This window comes from Sinohyriopsis cumingii, chromosome 9, assembly GCF_028554795.1.
Source record: "Sinohyriopsis cumingii isolate HCF-2022 chromosome 9, ASM2855479v2, whole genome shotgun sequence".
NCBI classification, from domain to species: Eukaryota; Metazoa; Mollusca; class Bivalvia; order Unionida; family Unionidae; genus Sinohyriopsis; species Sinohyriopsis cumingii.
In genome coordinates this window covers 107236134-107254232 of record NC_142969.1, presented here as the reverse complement: position 1 = coordinate 107254232, position 18099 = coordinate 107236134, and the positions used below count along the sequence as shown (strand labels likewise).

The 18099-nt window shown below is 39.5% G+C and overlaps 1 protein-coding gene across 3 annotated transcripts in view; it reads right to left on the bottom strand.

Moving 5' to 3' along the window:
* The window catches only part of LOC149792436 (tetratricopeptide repeat protein 17-like), a 187337-nt gene that overhangs the window by 119538 nt on the left and 49700 nt on the right, over nucleotides 1-18099 (bottom strand). For all 3 annotated transcript variants that reach the window (XM_089971005.1, XM_089971007.1, XM_089971006.1), the window contains one exon: nucleotides 791-986. In XM_089971005.1, the coding sequence (XP_089827131.1) occupies nucleotides 791-986 (196 nt within the window). The remainder of the gene's footprint in view (nucleotides 1-790; nucleotides 987-18099) is intronic.

Sequence of the window (18099 nt, the reverse complement as noted above, 5' to 3'; positions counted from 1 at the left end):
AACCATTCCACTAAGGACATAATGACTGTTTAACCAATCCACTAAGGACATGATGACTGTTTAACCATTCCACTAAGGACATAATGACTGTTTAACCATTCCACTAAGGACATGATGACAGTTAAACCATTCCACTAAGGACATAATGACTATTTAACCATTCCACTAAGGACATAATGACTGTTTAACCATTCTACCAAGGACATAATGACTGTTTAACCATTCCACTAAGGACATGATGACTGTTTAACCATTCCACTAAGGACATACTGATTGTTTAACCATTCCACTAAGGATATAATGACTATCTAACCATTCCACTAAGGACATGATGACTGTTTAACCATTCCACTAAGGACATACTGATTGTTTAACCATTCCACTAAGGACATAATGACTATCTAACCATTCCACTAAGGACATGATGACTGTTTAACCATTCCACTAAGGACACAATGACTGTTTAACCAATCCACTAAGGACATGATGACTATTTAACCATTCCACTAAGGACATGATGATTGTTTAACCATTCCACTAAGGACATGATGACTGTTTAACCATTCCACTGACATGATGACTGTTTAATCATTCCACTAAGGACATGATGACTGTTTAACCGTTCCAATAATGACATGATGACTGTTTATCCATTCCACTTAAACAGAGTAAGATCTGCAGGAGACATAGTAATGAAAAGGAAATTTATGAACACTTGTTTTTCTTTCAATACAAATCATTTACTTTCAGATATCATTCACATGATAAAGACACAAGCTAATTAACTCACCTGTCTGGCAAATGGATCAAACAGTTTGAGAGGTATCCTGGATCTCTCTTCATAGCTGACTGATTTGATATGGTCATACGTCTTTTTAGTCTTCTCTGGGATCTCTAACAGGGTCACACATACTGGTGGATACCAAGGCAATGGATGTTCTCCGCCCTTCTTTAAACTCTGTGCTTCTGTTAATAAAGCTTTCACTCTAAAGAAAAAAGGTCAGAAACTCTGTACATGCTGAAATTTTAATTTGGGCTTCTAATTAAGGAGTAAAATAATAATAATGAATCTGTTAAATGTCAACCTCTGATCTCTTATTCTGAATGTTAGACACATATACCCTATGGTCCATGATGTTACAAAAGAGTCCAGATCAATAAGAATACAAGTCATACAGTTCATGTACTATTTCAGTAATGGTTGTTGGTGGTGTTGTAGGGTTTAACGCCATTTTTCAGCACATGATAGGCTATACATGGCGGCCAGTTTTAATGGTGAAGGAAGAACGCGGGAAAACCCTGGAAAGAACCACTGACCCTCAAGAAGCTACTGTCAAGCTTTCTCACATACCCACATTGGCCGAATCTGAGACTCAAACCTACGCAGACAGAGGTTTAAGTAATGGGTGTCATATTTTAGATTCCGATCACACATACCTTTAAATGGTGATTATTCACTTTAATACAAATGTCAATTGGAAGATCCTTGGTGTGTGTGTATATATATATATATATATATATATATATATATATATATATATATATATATATATATATATATACACCACTCCCTCGATAACATGCACACATCGGGGTCCAGAAACATCGACCGCACTATAAGTGAGGCGCGAGTTATCGAGGGACCTATAAAATAAGCCCAAAACCAATAAAGTGATTGACGACATAACAGAGAAATAAGGGGGGGGGGTAGGCAGATTATACTGTTGAATACTCACTTTATAATCGTTCTGAGATTAAATGTTAATAAATATCTCTTCATAACGGTGTACTTTATTATTTCCTCATAGGACAACATTAATTTCAGGATAAATTACAGTATATTGTGGCGATCATCGAAAACATTATTCCACGTGGTTTCTGTTCGCTTAACATGTGTACCACTTCACACATTGTGTACTACGTCACTAATTTTTATGTTGAATTGGATACATTCTAGTTTTATTGTTTGATTCAAATTAGACGTTTTTTTATATACAAAAGATCGACTCTTTTCGAGAAACAGTGTCAATCGAACGATAGATAAATATTTTTGAATGGGATAGAAGTAAAATGGAAAACAAAAAAAAACAAGGGTTAATCAGTACAGACGTATTTAATTGGTCTACAAATTTAAAACAACGTAAATAAGAACAAGTTAATACTTGCCGTTTGTGCCACGCTTGACAAATATCAATTCACTTTTTGAAAAAAATCAGTTATTTTTTTGTGTGTGTGTTACTCATTGGTTTCTCTGCCACCGAGCAAAATCTCTCAGATTTCTCAACTGCATGAGCTTTACGTAGTCAACATTTTGGGTCTCCAGCCACCTTATGGCAATATCAAATATTTGATTGCTTCCTGTGCAGAGGGGTGGGGGGTGCAACATCTGCGTCTGCATCACTTTCAACACTTGTGTTACTCCAGTTAGAATCATCTTCTGCTGCAAATTTGTTCGCTATAGAAATAATTATAGTTTCATCTGACATGTATTCGGCTGTGGGGCAACCATTGTCAGCACAAATCCACTCCTCCATATCATCAAGAGAAACGCCCATCTCAGGACCATGAGTCTGTACGAATTTCTCCCAAACAGCCTCGGCATTAATGACATCAGTTTCACTGAAACATTCGAAGTCACTATCATCGTCGTTGTCTCTGTTACTGTTTTGCTTCATGTCAAAGGCAGCTCCAAGACCCTTAATCCAGCACCCGAGGTCTCTTGTAATCGATTTTTTTTTTAATGCAACAAACACTTCCCCATGTTGTTGATCAAAACAAAGCTGGCACGTACATGTAATTAGGTTCTCACAGAAGTACTCACGGGTTTCTATGTGACGGTCGATTGACTCTTTTCATGTTTTCAATGAACATAATATGTTGTGATTATAATGTTTACACTGAAATGGAATTAAACGATTAGAACGTGACTTTCACACAGGAAGACGTTTAATTGGTGTTTATTTCATTCTCTGTTGCCACCTGTTAGCATTTACCAGAAGTTTTCATTGATCGCTATTTCACCAGACTGTTTATTTACAGTATACTGACAACTATTTATCATAAAAACTTACATAATATATGATATCTTTAAACAGAGGTCTCGCTGGGATTTTAAAACTGGGTCTTTCTGCCTCTGAAGTCAATCACTAAATATCAGTACATTTTCTCACTCGGCCGCTATTCAAAGCCTTTGAACTAGCCGCCTAGCTGTTGCATCATGTTTTTTTTTTTGTGTGAATGTACTCTTATAAAATGGCAACAGTACATCAAAGAGTCTTTGAGTCACTGAATTCTGTCATTGTAAATATCAGCACAGTTAACTGATCAACACATTTTCCCACAAAGCAGGTGGCTGAAACAGGACCGGCAAATCTTTGAATTTTCCCGCGCATCTTTTACATCCGTACGAAGGACTCCTGCCTCAGTGATTTTCTGCGTCCCAGATCAAAAATTGGCGTCCAAATACGCGTAATTAAGCATTTTCGAGATCTCTGAAATTAATTCTTCTTTAGAACTTGCAAATTTCAAAATATGGATTTTATTTTTACGGGCATTAATCACCATTTTCGATGATAAAACGAGCAATGTATCAAGGTTTAATTTATCAATTCTTATCGTAATTTTTTCATGTCCAGCATATTTTAAAGATATTTTAAATACATTTTCTCTGGAAAAAATAGGGAGCCAAAACGGACACCGCGTTATAAGTGGGATCGCGAGTTATCTGGGCATGAGTTATCAAGGGAGCGGTGTATATATATATATATATATATATATATATATATATATATATATATATATATATATATATATAGGTAAAACCTGTTATAACACAATGCTCGGGGTCCTAAGAATAGCATGGCAATATAAACAGGATCACGTTAAAAAATGTTTTGAAAAACTTCTAATAGAAAATGTGCATTGAAATTTCAATGTCATCAGTTTAAACCAACCTCTTGATCATATAATCTATTAGTGATACAAATAATCAGCTCTTTCGAGACCACATATTTATGATGTTAAAAAGAGACGTCACCTTAAATGTAAAAAAAGTGGGAGCCATGCTGCTATCATGTTATAAGAGGAATCAGGTTATAACTAATTATGTTATAATGGGTTTTACCTGAATATATATATATATATATATATATATATATATATATATATATATATATATATATATATATATTCAAGATATAAGAATGGCAAATTCTGTGTTAAAGAATGTTGACATTTGGATTACGTCATTCTAAAGGTGTGATCAAGTACAGACATAACTGAATGTTGTGCACTGTGATGTCACAATGAAAGTAATGCGTGTAGAAATTTGTTTTTACTGCTCTATTATTTGTGATTAAACACGATGTCTTCTTTTCTTGATCAAGTTTAGTACCATACCACCATTGTAAAGATTAATGGTGATCAATTATTTTCATCTGTAAGTTTTTTTTAATAACAGTTAAGGTGCAGACCATTTAACAATCAGGACTGCCATAAGCCAAAATGAGCAAAGGTCAAACCACATATAATCTTAAGTCTTATCATTTGACAAAGTTTCTGCCACTACTTTGATAGAAGGATCAGGAAGAAGCAGTCCCATTGACATGATGTACAACCACACTGAAAAGTGTGTGTGTGTGTTTCGGATCTATAATGTTTTTTTAGTCATATCATTACGATGTCTTTAGTGTGGTAGTTTATAGTGATGACTAGCACTGGGACATCATGCTGCAGACATGTAGCATGATGTCCCACTGAGTCACATTATCCTGATACCAGGCTGAAAAGTCCTAACACTAACCTCGTAATGTTGAGTGCCTAGTAAGGCAGCTGTTAGTACAATTTTCATAAGTATTTGGTATGACTCGGCCAGGGTTTGAACCTGTAAACTCCAGCATCTGAGGTAGATGCTTTAACTACTAGGCCACCAGAGTGGTCGTCACACTGAAAAGACCCGCAAGACAAGAAATTCACAGTTCAGAATTCGACTCTCAGAGTAGATGCAAGACACCAATGAGATTATTTTCACGGTACATCTTTGAGGAAGACAAACTCAATACAAGCTGGTTTGAGATCATATATGTCCTTGTTAACAAAGAATCCAAGAAGAAGTAACAGTGAAACGAAGGACTTCTTGTTCTTGGCATTGAAGTAATGTAGGTAGTTCAGTGATTGATGCAATGGACATGGAATAGGTTTTTTTTGCAACATTACTCTGTGCATGATTTTCAAAAAGACCATTCACATCTTGAGTGTCCTAATGTGTTGGCTAAGAGTTTATCACCAACTTTGTGACCTAAGAAAGTCTGGAGCAAAAATCTGGTGAGTTTGCACTGTGAATAGTCTTTTCTGATCTTTTCACAAGTATGTTTTCCGGAAACAGAATATCAATTTTACACAGGTCTTTGGGGACATCAAAAGGTAATCCTTGATAGTTGGGGAAGGTCACAGAATGTGATCTGGAGGTCCTCCACGATGATCTGCATGACTCTCAGGTCTCTCACATTTTGTGTTAATATGTCTTCGTCTTCCTCCCATGGAATGTTGATTATGGCAATATATCCATGGGGTCATTTTGCAATGAAAGGTTGTTGGGTAGAGAAATTCGTGTGAAACTCATCCTTCTCTTCATGTATCCTGATATGACTTGCCCTGGGAAACTGAGCCCCAGTCAAGATCTAAGGCTTGGAAGATGATATCCCTATCTGGCAGCCTTTATAAGGTCCTTCCTACTTCCGCAGCCACTTTTGGGTGGAAAAGGGCTAGGATCTGCATCACTGGCCCTGTGTGGTATTGCCTTTATGGCAGTATGTTTCCTGGCCTCATCTCTGTAACTGTCGAATAGGAGGTAGACAATACAGGTTGAGAACTGAAGATGGCCTTGTGGTGGTCTTTTAGGAGCACATATATGGAGGGAAATAGCTTTTTTCTGAAAGTTGTCAATAAACAGAAGCAGACAATGTATTGGGTTTTGAGCTACCCTGTTGAGTACATGAGCCATATGGGACAGACTCCCCATAGGTGTCTATTAATGTTGAGTACATTGCCATGTGTGAAACCAACTCACCATGGGTGTCTATCAATGCTGAGTACACAAGCTGTATGTGAAACTGACTCCCCATGCATGTCTATCAATGCCTGAGTACATACATGAGCTATGTGTGAAACTGACTCTCCATGGTCGTATACATGAGCCATGTTTGAAACTGACTTCTATAAATGTTTCTCAATGGAGATATGAAGGTGAAGTCTATGTTCCTATTGCTAAAATATGGAAGTTCAAGCATGATGATAACCAGTCATGAAAGGATTTCTTGTTGAGAGGAAGGCTTTGGTATTCTTAATCAGCATATGTCAGTCAACATCTGGGACTTTGATGTAGAAGACAGGCTTAAGTATCTTGTAAATGACCTGGTTACAGCTAAGCTGAGTCATCACTGAGACAAAAAAGCCCAGATGAGGTTGGGATCTTTACTTTGCCCCTCAAAGCAGTGCAAGATTTATCTGCAATTCAATTAGACTGCAGCAATTGTTTGCAAGTAGACAGGTCAGTCTTAGTTAAGATGTCAATGGATGTACACAACCAGTAACAAGGGTAACCAGTAACCAATGCTGCAATGAAGAGACCTTTCCAACATGACAGTCAATCTTACACATGACAATCAATCAAATGGCTATCAGCAAGGGTGAGTAGCTTCGTCAAGTTACACAATATTGGTAAACAAGTGGGAATTTTACCACAACCTGGACCAAAAAAATATTCAAAAATAAATATTAGGTTTGAGACAAAATATTTAGGAAAATACTGTTCTGATCTTACTCAAATCCTGAAACTGCCATAACATTAGCTTGTGTAGAAAGGATGAAACTTTTTAATTGCTATGCTTAGGGAAATATTTTTATGTTGTTGTTGTTGTTGTGGGGTTTAACGCCATTTTTCAGCACAATAGGCTATACATGGCGGCCAGTATTAATGGTGGAGGAAGAACCCGGAAAACCCCGGAAAGAACCACCGACCCACGAGAAGCTACTGGCAGGCTTTCTCACATGCCCACATTGGCTGAATCTTAGACTCGAACCGCCGCAGACAGAGGTGAGATGGCAGTGATCTGTAACGAAGAGCGCTTTAGACCACTCGGCCACTCGGGGCCCCTAATATTTTTATGTAAGTGAGCATATGCACAGCATAGAGAAAATTATGAAAAGGTCCACTGTGAGTACTTTTGACTACAGATTAACTTGTCATATTATCAAAAACTGTGTCAACACTTTTTGTGTTTCAAATTTCATGATATGGGTAAAAAAAATACATATTTGTGGGTACATAGTTTCTTGGATATATCATTTTACAACAAAAAACATGTGTATGTCTTTGTAGAGATTATACCAACATTTATGTCCATACACTTACAAGCAAAAAGCTTTCATCAATACTGCAGTAATTAAATTAACAAATTCATTGCAAAGATCTGGTGCAAATGCAGAGATGCTAATGAAATGCTGACTTCTTTTTCCATGATTCTTTAGAAGGACAGACAGGTGCTTGTGACAAGGATATTTCCAAGCGGCTGGGATGTGACATTTATAGAAATTCGCAAGAGCAATGAGGATATCACAAATCAGTTTCATGACCAAATTCTGATATCAGTTTCATGACCAAATTCTGATATCAGTTTCATGACCAAATTCTGATATCAGTTTCAAGACCAAATTCTGATATCATATGTGAACTCTGTATGTGACTTGCTTACCCTGACTCTGTCAGTACAATCAAAAAGTGGTAGCAATCTTTGATGCTTTCAGAATGCATGCTGAGAAAGGCTGAACTCTCTCTCTATTGAAGGCAATTACACCAATGTCTATGCCAGCCACATGTGCTGTTAACAACTTTTACAAGGATGAGCTCATATCATGGTGACTGTTCAGTTAAATGAACTGGAGGACAGTGGATTTATAGAATCAAATCAGGTAAAGTGAACTATCTGTACACATGACAAAGCAGCACTCGAGACCTGACTGAAATGAGCTTTAAGAAAGCAGGACAAATCTGCTGTTTTTTTATTTAGCAGTAGTACAAAATGTATTTGCACATAAGAATATTATTTGCTTTGGGAAATAATGAAAGATACAGACAATGAGTAAATCTGTGTTTATTAATATGCATTAGGAATAGTCATTGCAACATTACACGAGTTTTCGTGTTTATGAAATTAAATTGTAATCAATCAATTTCAGTGTTCATCATCATTCATGTACTTATCCTAATGTGTATTTCACATACACAGCATATTGATAGCTGTGGCATTAAAACAAAGAAAGAAACTGGTGGTGCCTCCCATTGTACATGATGGAGTTGGGGATATTAGTTGATATTACATTGTAACTTTTAATTTGTGGTCTAGCTCACCCATGAAAACCATAAGAATTGGAAACCCATGAATTTAAAGTATCACAGTATACACATGATGCATATTATAATAATAATGCAAATAATAATAATAATAATAATAATAATAGTAATGAGGACTTTGTATAGCCCCTAATCATTAGAAGCTCTAAGCGCTTTACAACATTAAACAACACCTATAACATAAAAAACATATATAATGATATGATTACAAAAACAAACACCATAAAAATCAGAAAACATAAAAACATGCTGAGAATATTTAAGGTAGGACACATTATTACATTTTTAAGTTTGTTCTTGCAGTCGAAATAAGTGAGTTTTAAGAGCACTCTTGAATGGGGTCACTGTCTCTTTGTGTTTAAGTTCAGTGGGCAATTCATTCCATGTTGCTGGGCCCTGTTATGCAAAAGAACGCTGTCCATATGACTTTGTTTTCATAGTGGGAATAATGAGTATATGATTGTCAGAAGAGGAGCGTAAGTATCTTGCTGGTGTGTACACATGGGTAAGGTCGGACAGGTATGTTGGACTAGAGTCCGTCAGTGAAACGTAGCACAGAGAACAAATTTTGTGTTTGATTCTGGATCGAATGGATAGCCAGTGTAGGGTACAGAGCAGCAGTGAGGTGTGCTCTGATCGTGGTACTCTAAATATGATCCGAGCAGCTGTGTTTTGAACCGTTTGAAGTTTCTGAAGTAGATATTCAGATGCAACAGACAGAATTGAGTAACAATAGTCTAGTCTTGAAAGTACTAATGAACATACAAGTGTTTTAGTGGCATCAACTGAAAGAAATTTGCGAATGGAGCTGATGCGTCTCAGCTCAAGACATGCAGCCTTGCATATGTTCATAATATGTTGGTGCAACTTGAGTACTGTCCAGAATGACACTTAGGTTTCATACTGACCGTGTGAATTTAATGTTGGTGTTACTGATAATTATTGTTTGAGGTAAAGGATGTGATTGAGAAAGTCTTTGTGTTGTGATCAGAATGGCCTCAGTTTTATCATCATTCATCTGCAGCTTGTTACATGTCATCCATGATTTCACATCAGAAATGCACCTCTCTACACCTTAGATGGTAACATGAACTTCCAATGGGTAGCTAGATTTGTATATTTGGGTGTCGTCAGCATACAATTGGTGAGACAATGAATGATGATCTATGACACTTGAGAGCAGCTGAGAGTATAGAATGAAGAGAACAGGTCCAAGAACACCACAACATAGATTAACTGGGATGGAGTGTATTCCATTTGCAGACACAATTTGTGTCATGCTGACCAAGTAGGACTTGAACCACAATAAGGCTGTATCATGAATGCCAAATACATGCTGGAGACAGTAAAGTAATATATCATGGTCTATTGTGTCAAATGCTGCAGACAAATCATGGAGGGTGAGGAGTGTAATCTTTCCCTTATCCAAAGCAGAGAGAATGTCATTAACTACTTTTAGAAGAGTAGTTTCAGTAATTTGACAAGGGCGATATGCAGATTGTATATGGCTAAAAGGACAGTTTGAATTCAGATGAGATACAAGCTGGGGTAGAACAACCTTTTCTAAGATTTTTTTTATTAATGGGAGATTAGAAACTGGGTGTAGTTCTTTAAATCGTTATGGTTGAGTGTTGGTTTCTTCAGCAGAGGCTTTACAATGGCAGCTTTGAAAAATGATGGAAAATTCCCCGGATGAGAGAGAGGTATTAATAACATCAGTTAGTGAAGGCAATAATGGATCTAAGCACTCAAGCAGCAGTGGTGTTGGAATTGGATCGAGTTCACATGACTTTGGTGCACTCTTCATCATGACTATATGTACTAAATCCATAGAGAGAGGTTCAAATGCTGCTAATGGTTGCTGCTGAAATTCTGTATCCCAACTGTATGGTGACAAGTCAATTGAAAGCAAATTTTTAGTAAATTATGTTTCTCCGAGAATACTTACCCGATCACATTAACGTTAGGGATATAAGCCTGCTACCTCTTGAATCCAGCCCGACTAAAAGACAAAAATTTGTCTTTTCAGTCTCTCTCATATAGACCAAAGGGCAATAACTCTTGCCCTTACCTCCCCTTGCCACCGCCAGGTGTCACTAGTTTTTTAAGCTGAGCGATACATATTATACGAGGATGCTCACATAGCAGGGTGGTTGGAGGATTTTTAAGTAATATGATTGGGTAAGTATTCTCGGAGAAACATAATTTACTAAAAATTTGCTTTCTCCTTCAAATACATTTCCCGATCACATTAATGTTAGGAGAATAGGTAATAGGAGGAGGGAATGCTGAGCATCCTACCTCTACCTCGGGTACCTTCTAGGGAATGATGGCTGGATTCCCCATTTGAACGATAACCCGTTCTCCTAATTTCATCAGCAACACAGCCTAGGGTCCCGTGATATGTGACCCCTATATACGGTTAAGAAGATAGTTAGTGAAATCTTCTTACCTAAGAAATTTCACTGGCGAATCCAGCGAAGCTGATAGGCTGTGCTGATTGTTTTAAATGGGTCTGGTGGTCATCTGGGCTGCCGACACCGGACCTACCAGATTCAAGGTCTGCCTCTGCGAAGCCAAATCTCTGAGATAAAAACTGGAGAAGGTTGACTCTGCATGCCAGCCAACAGCTTCTATTATATCTCAGATCGAAACATTGCGTTCGAATGCAAGGCTCGCCGAGATTGCTCTAATCTCATGAGCTGTAATTTTCATGAGGTGACTCTGATCTTGTGAGACCTCAGAGTAGCTGAGCGTATAACCCATTTGAGCCATGAAGCAAGGGCTTGAGGGGTGATATCCCGTTTACCAGCTTTGACCGGAAGAAAGAGGCGCTTATGTGTGTCCCGACACGCCTCTGTGCGTTTTAAATAGTGCTTGAGTGCACGAACAGGATCTTGCATGGCTGTTGCTCTTGACTTATCTATGTAAGAGAGCGAGTGAATGATGATTCTTTGATTGCCAATGGATGGTAACCTATTTTTGGCTACAAAGCCTGGTTGCGTCAGGAGGACCACCGAACCATCTGATCTGAACTGAAGAAAGTTCGGGTCACTGGAAAGGGCATGTAACTCGCTCACCCTGCATGCTGAAGCTAAGGCTATCAAGAAACATGTTTTGTATGATAGTAGCTTTAACGAAGTGTGGGCTAAAGGTTCAAATTTGTCTGAATTGAGCCATGTTAAAACCCAGGACAGATTCCATTTTGGAAACAGGGTGAGGGATTTTGGTCGATTGAAATCAAAATTGGCTAAAAGATCTGATAGATCTTTGTTATGCCCAATATCACATCTACCATGATGGCGGAATGTGTCTGATATCATGGAGCGGTAGCCTTTGATCGTAATTGGGGCCAACTGTTTCTCCTCGAAAAGTCAGAGAAAAAAGTCGGCCAGTTGAGGGATTGAGACTCTCAAAGGGACGATGTTATTGATATGGCACCAGTCCCTGAAAACACGCCACTTTCCCTCGTAAGCCTTCAGAGTGCCTTCTTGTTCTTGAGATTCTCTCCACAATCAAAGGTTTAAATTGTTTGTCTCGCAAGGCTGTCCGGACAAGAGCCAAGCGTGAAGAAGAAGATGGTCTGGGCAGGGGTGGAACACCAGTGACTGCGGTTGTTTGAGAAGATTTGGGCTGGTTGGAATCTTCCTGGGTAGATCTATCGCTAGATCGAGTAGATCAGTGACCCAGGACTTGTTCCATCTGAGAGGGGCAATCAGAATCATCTGACAGTTCTGACCCCTTAACCTCTGGATTATTTTCAGTACCAAAATCGTGGGAGGGTAGGAGAATGCCCACAACCCCTCCCAGCTGATTGACAGAGCATCCAAGGCCCAAGCCTCTGGGTCTGGAACTGGAGAGACAAAGGTGGGCAACTTGCGATTCCACCTTGTCGCAAAAAGATCGATCATCGGATGCCCCCAAAGTGTGCAAATCCGAAGAAAGACTGATTGATGGAGTGACCATTCCGTGTGAATGACTTGACCTTTCCTGGATAGAGTGTCAGCCAAGACATTGAGTCTGCCGGGAATGTGTCTGATTTGTACGTTGATGTGGAGGTTGTCGCACCAACGTAGAAACTGCCAGATCAGAATGCACAGGTCTGGTGATTTGGTGCCCCCTTGTTTGAGGAGGTAAATCACCACCACAGAGTTGTCTGACATAATGAGGACAGTTTCTCCTGATAGTCGATCCTTCCAGAAATGACAGGCATTGATGACAGCCCTCATTTCTAAAAGGTTGATGTGGAAAGGCCTCTCCCCTGGCTCCCACATGCCGCTGACTGTAGTGAAGTCCGGCAAAAGGTGGGCACCCCAACCGTAGGTACTGGCGTCAGTACATAGCGTTATCTCCGCTTGGGGCATCTCCAGAGGAATCCCCTTGGACAGCCAACCGGGGTTGTGCCACTGATGCAGGAATGATCGCATCTCGGGCATGATCATTATTGTTTGATTGAGGGGACTTGAAAAGGGGCACAGATGGCCAACCGGGATCAAGTCCGCCGCTGCATTGAATAATCCGAGGAGTTGCAAGAATTCTGTTGCTGAAATCCACGTCCTGTTGGAAATGGACTCGACAAGTACGATGATCCGGATTACGCGAGCGCGAGGAAGCCGTACCAGATTCAGATCAGTGAGAAACTCCATACCCAGATGGACAAAACGCTGGGATGGACGGAGATAGGACTTTTTCCAGTTCATGAAAAAGCCTAGATGATCTAAAAGTGCTAAAAGATCGTTTCTGCCTGTAGATGAAGTCGAGCGGAACAGGGTGATGATGCAATCCATAACCTTGGTAAAAGCCCAAGGGCTGATTTCAGGCCAAAGGGTAGGACCTGGAACTGATAAACCGCATTGCGGTAAGCGAATCGGAGAAATTTCCGTGACGCGGGGTGGATAGGGACATGAAAATATGCGTCGGTCATATCTAGACTGACGGCATACTCGTCCCACTGAATGGAAAGATGGATTGATCTCGCCATTTCCATCTTGAATTTCGGTGGTAAAATGTATTGGTTGAGGCAACTCAGGTCGATGATTGGCCTCAACTTGCCGTTTGCCTTCTGGATAAGAAACAGCCTGGAATAAAACCCGGCAATTGCGTTTTTTTTTTTACAATCTCCACCGCTCGTTTTCCTATGAGCGACCGTATCTCCTGTTGTAGAAAGGTATCCTTCTCCTGATCGGACGTTATGTCCATGAAGAGGGGAGAGGACAGGGGAGGGGGTTGGATAAATGAAATCCGAAGCCCCTCTGAAATGACCTGGATCACCCAATCGTTCTGAGGAAAAAAGGTGGTCCAGTGGTCCTGAAATTTCAGGATGCGGCTGCCCACAGGTAGGCTGTCCGCGGGTGGTGGGGAGGGTATGTCAACTTTTAGAGTTAGGAGGCTTGAAACTTTGTTTCTTACCGCCTCTGTATGGTTGCGTCCTAGCTTGATTAGACTGTTGTCTCCTGGCATTGGGTTGGGATCTATACTGCACATTTGATTGTAAGGATCCCTTGTCCGTGGTCCGCCAATCATCCCTCTGCTGTGGCAGGGGCTGATTTTTTCTAAATGCCTGCGAGGGTTGGGCAGCGAGTTGGAGGAGCAGTTCCTGAGCTGCCTGCTTCCGAACTTCTTCAATTTTTCCTCCAAAGAGTAAAGGCGACCCAAACTGAGTCATCCGTAAAGCCAGAGTATGATGGGGCTTGAGCGACATGGACCGCAGACATGCGTCACGTCGTATCAGGTCTAAGTTGGCAGAAGCAGCCAACGCATTAGCCATGGAATGGTGAGCTGCCCTGTTAATAACTCTAGCAATCCGGGCCATCGCTTCCCAAGCGTGGTCATTGTCGGATTTTTCTGCAAGTCGGAAAATGGCTAATGAAGCTGAGTCTAACATTGAAGACGTAGCGACTACGTTCCGGACTAGCTTTGACGTGGCATGGAACACATTTCTGTCCACTTTGTAAAACCGTTGGAGCGGACATGTGAACTGCTGCCATATTTTTTGTCCAGGGCCGGAAGATCCGTACTGAAGGTGTCTGAATGAGTTTTGTACCAGCGACACGAGAACGTCGCTGGTACTTGGCTTTCTGAAAAGAATGCCTTAGCATTCCCCGGATCACCTATTCGTCCTGATAGACGATCACTGATCTCCTTAATTTTTGCCAACTGGGGAAAGAGCTGGAAGGACGGCATCTCTTCCTCCCCATCAAGATCTACAGACGCCTTAACTTTGTAGTCTTGAGTGGCGGTAGGAGGTGGAGGGCATTCTGAAGTTGCCAACACCCTATAAATTGCTTCCACTGCTGCCTTGAAGCCAAACTCAGTCCATTCCATGGTTGGATCTGTGTACAGCTGATTTGCACGAGTTTCGTCACCCTCACTGTGTGTTGAGTCGTGTTCTGGAATAGCTTGCATCTCTGGATAGAGCATACCGGGTGCCATAGATCACGTGATTCCGTCATCCCTGACACTGTCACTAGCTCTCCCTTGTGAATAAGCCATGAACATATGGACGGCCGGTCCTGCCGGCTGGTTTGTCTGGCTTGTGGTCGGCCTGAATGTTGGCGACGGTCCTGCTATGGTTTGTACTTTGTCACAGAAGAAATCTGCAAACAGGTCCGGAAGGTCGACTGGAAAAAAGGTAGTTGGAAGTGGTGTACATTTGTTCCTTGACATTAGCTTGTTAGTAGTCTCGAAGAACTCTTTGCAGCTGGAACTTTCTATGATCTCAGTAGCGTAGTGGGCTGATTTTGCTGCATGGACTATGTTTGTGATGTTCTTCTTAGCAGCTTCATAGATTTGCTTATGAATAGTGAGTCTGGTGGAAAGCCACAGCCTCTCAGCTTTACGGAGGTCTCTTTTAGCAGTGCGAAGCTGGGCCCCAATACTGCCATACACTTTTGAACTGATACTCTGTACTGGGTGGCTGGGGCATGTTTGTTGAGCAATGAATGCAGGCAGTTACCGAGTTGTTCTGCTGTAAGAGGTAGGCAAGTTGTTAGGTCTGTTTGGATGTCATGCATTAGTTTGGTTATATTTATCATACGGAGGTTTCTCTTAGTAACAAATAAAGGTGGAGGGTTAGGGACTGATACGTCAAGATGGCATATAATGCAGAGGTGATCTGATGCAAGTTAGTGGGATACCAGGGAGGAATGTAGAATATTATCATCTGGTCTATGAAGAATCCAGTGTAAAATGTGACCATGTTTATGGGTGGGTCAGTTAACTGACTGTTTGAGGCTGAAAACATTAATGGTATCTAGGAGGTTTGATGTGTTTGGGTTTCCGGGACAGTCAAAGTGAAAGCTGAAATCTCCAAGAATAATCAGGTTGCCACCTATCAAATTTCCATACTCCAGGAGACTTGGAAACTGCTCCAAAAGAGATTCGGTCAGCTTGTTTTTTCTGCTAGGAGGAGGGTGGTATAGGCAGAAAAAATGGACTGACCTTTGTTTCAGTGTAAGTGTGGTTTGGACTAGTTCAAACGATGTGTGCTAGAAACTGAAAGTTATGGTGTTGTTAAGATGTTTGATCATGGAGTTCTTTGTGATGACAGCAATTCCACCTCCACGAGAGTGGTGGGGGAACGACTTGATGGAGTAACCGGTGGGTGTTAGATCCACACACTTCGGCTCATTGCCTGATTTTTTTTTAGCCATGTTTCTGTCAGGAAAAAGATGTCAATATTCTGATTGTTGGTAAAATCAACTATTTCTGTGCGCTTTTCCAGTGGTCCTACTGATTGGGCAATGAATAATGCAACACACACAAAGGTTGATGATTTATTAGGGATTTGAATTAGATTTTCTAAATTAACGGTTGAATTTTTAAATTGTTGACCTGGAAAGAGCATAAGGGAGATAACTGGAATTCCTCGTCCCGTTCAACGCTGGCCAGCTTTGAAGCGTTTCTTTTTTCGCTTCTGTTTACATTTAAGTAATGATGAATATAATCCCAGTTCGTTTAGTCTAGAGCAAAAAGTAGTGTGTAGCGACAAGGAGTGGTCATTTAAAGCAATTAATGAGGGTCCATCTTAGCATAAACGGGGGGACTGGCGAGTATCAAGAGATGGCAGTTTGTTCAACAACAAAGGAAGCTGTACCAGTGGAGCAAGACAGCTGAGAAAAAGTCTAATTGTTCTCATTTCCAAAGCAAGGAGATGAAGAAACACATATGAACTGAACAGCCAATGCATTATGAACACAGTAACGTAGACGAAGACATGCAACAAGCACATATATCATGAAAAATGGCAAAAAAACAGAACAGCTGTTTCAACCCAATTAAGCGATAGTGGCCATCTTGTCTATGGTCTTAAAAATGTAATAAAGAAGAGAAAAAGCCATAAAGTTTTGTAAAATTCAACAAATAATTTATTTCCCTTGAATGCAAAGTGAAAATTTAAAAAGAACTTACAGTATTATGAATTAAATCCCAAATAGTTCAAAATGTTCCATCACCCATCCTAATGAATAAAGTTCTAATTAAATTCAAGTGTTGTTCCCAATAAGATCAGCATGATGGTACTGATGTGTCTGAAATCTTCAATGTAATAACGTACCAGTGGCTCGAAATGTGATGATCAACTAACAGTCTTCCAATAAATCACAATAATATAATCCAAAATGTCCTTGTCTAAATTCAATATAATTCCAAATTAGTGTTTCTGTCCAAGAAAATTCCTGAGCACATTGTATTTCCAGAGAATAACAATATGAATAAATAATTCCACCGAAATAAAAAACTGAACACAACAATACACATGATTCTGTTTATAAGTAAACAAGATTATATCTAAAACTAAGATACAAAAGTAGAGCCAGGATGCATGTCTGAAGTTCATGTCTACAAAACAGATACAATCTGTTACTAAAATTACCATAATGAACATGGGAAAATTTCAGGTGCAATAGGTTCTTCATGGTGGAATTTCAATATCCTAGACCCAGACCAAATAAATATGTTTACTGTTCTTGATAATGATCCTAATATGTAACCTAAATATTAACAATATATTATTTGTTTACAAAAATAAAAACATCAATGTCCCTAGTGTGGTTCATAGTGAACTTGATTTTGGACAATTTTATAACAATGAAGAAAAACAAACAAACAATCAAACAATATGAATTAGATATAATTAACAAAGTCTTTACCTGGGATCATAATGCTGAGAATCTGAGAGACAATAGAGTATACATTCCAGAAAACTTTAAAGGATTGCTCAAATCCTTAAAAAGGCACATTGTGAATGTGCTGATCTTGCAAGAGTAGATGTAGTAATTGATGACTGATGGGATTTAGTGTCAATCCCTCTATCCATGAAGAAACCACTTTTATCTTACTTCCAACTCGACAAATACAGATCAACATAATTTTTAACTTGGGAGGGCTTGAGATTTGACACAAAGGATATTCTGCTAGTTTATTAGTATTAGATAATGTATTTGAAGAAACAAAACATGAAAAACAATACTTAGTACATAAATTATAATCAACAACAATGGATACAAGTTATTTTTTCTACCCTGTATCTCTAATACTTATCAAATATTGAACAGAACATCCTAACTGATCAATTAACACTTTTCATAATTTTTGTCAACTGCAGTTTTCAATGAAGCACAATGTGTCATGTTTTCTGTTACTTTGTTTGGGTAGAAACTCAGAATTTTTTTCCTCAGCAGAACTCTTAA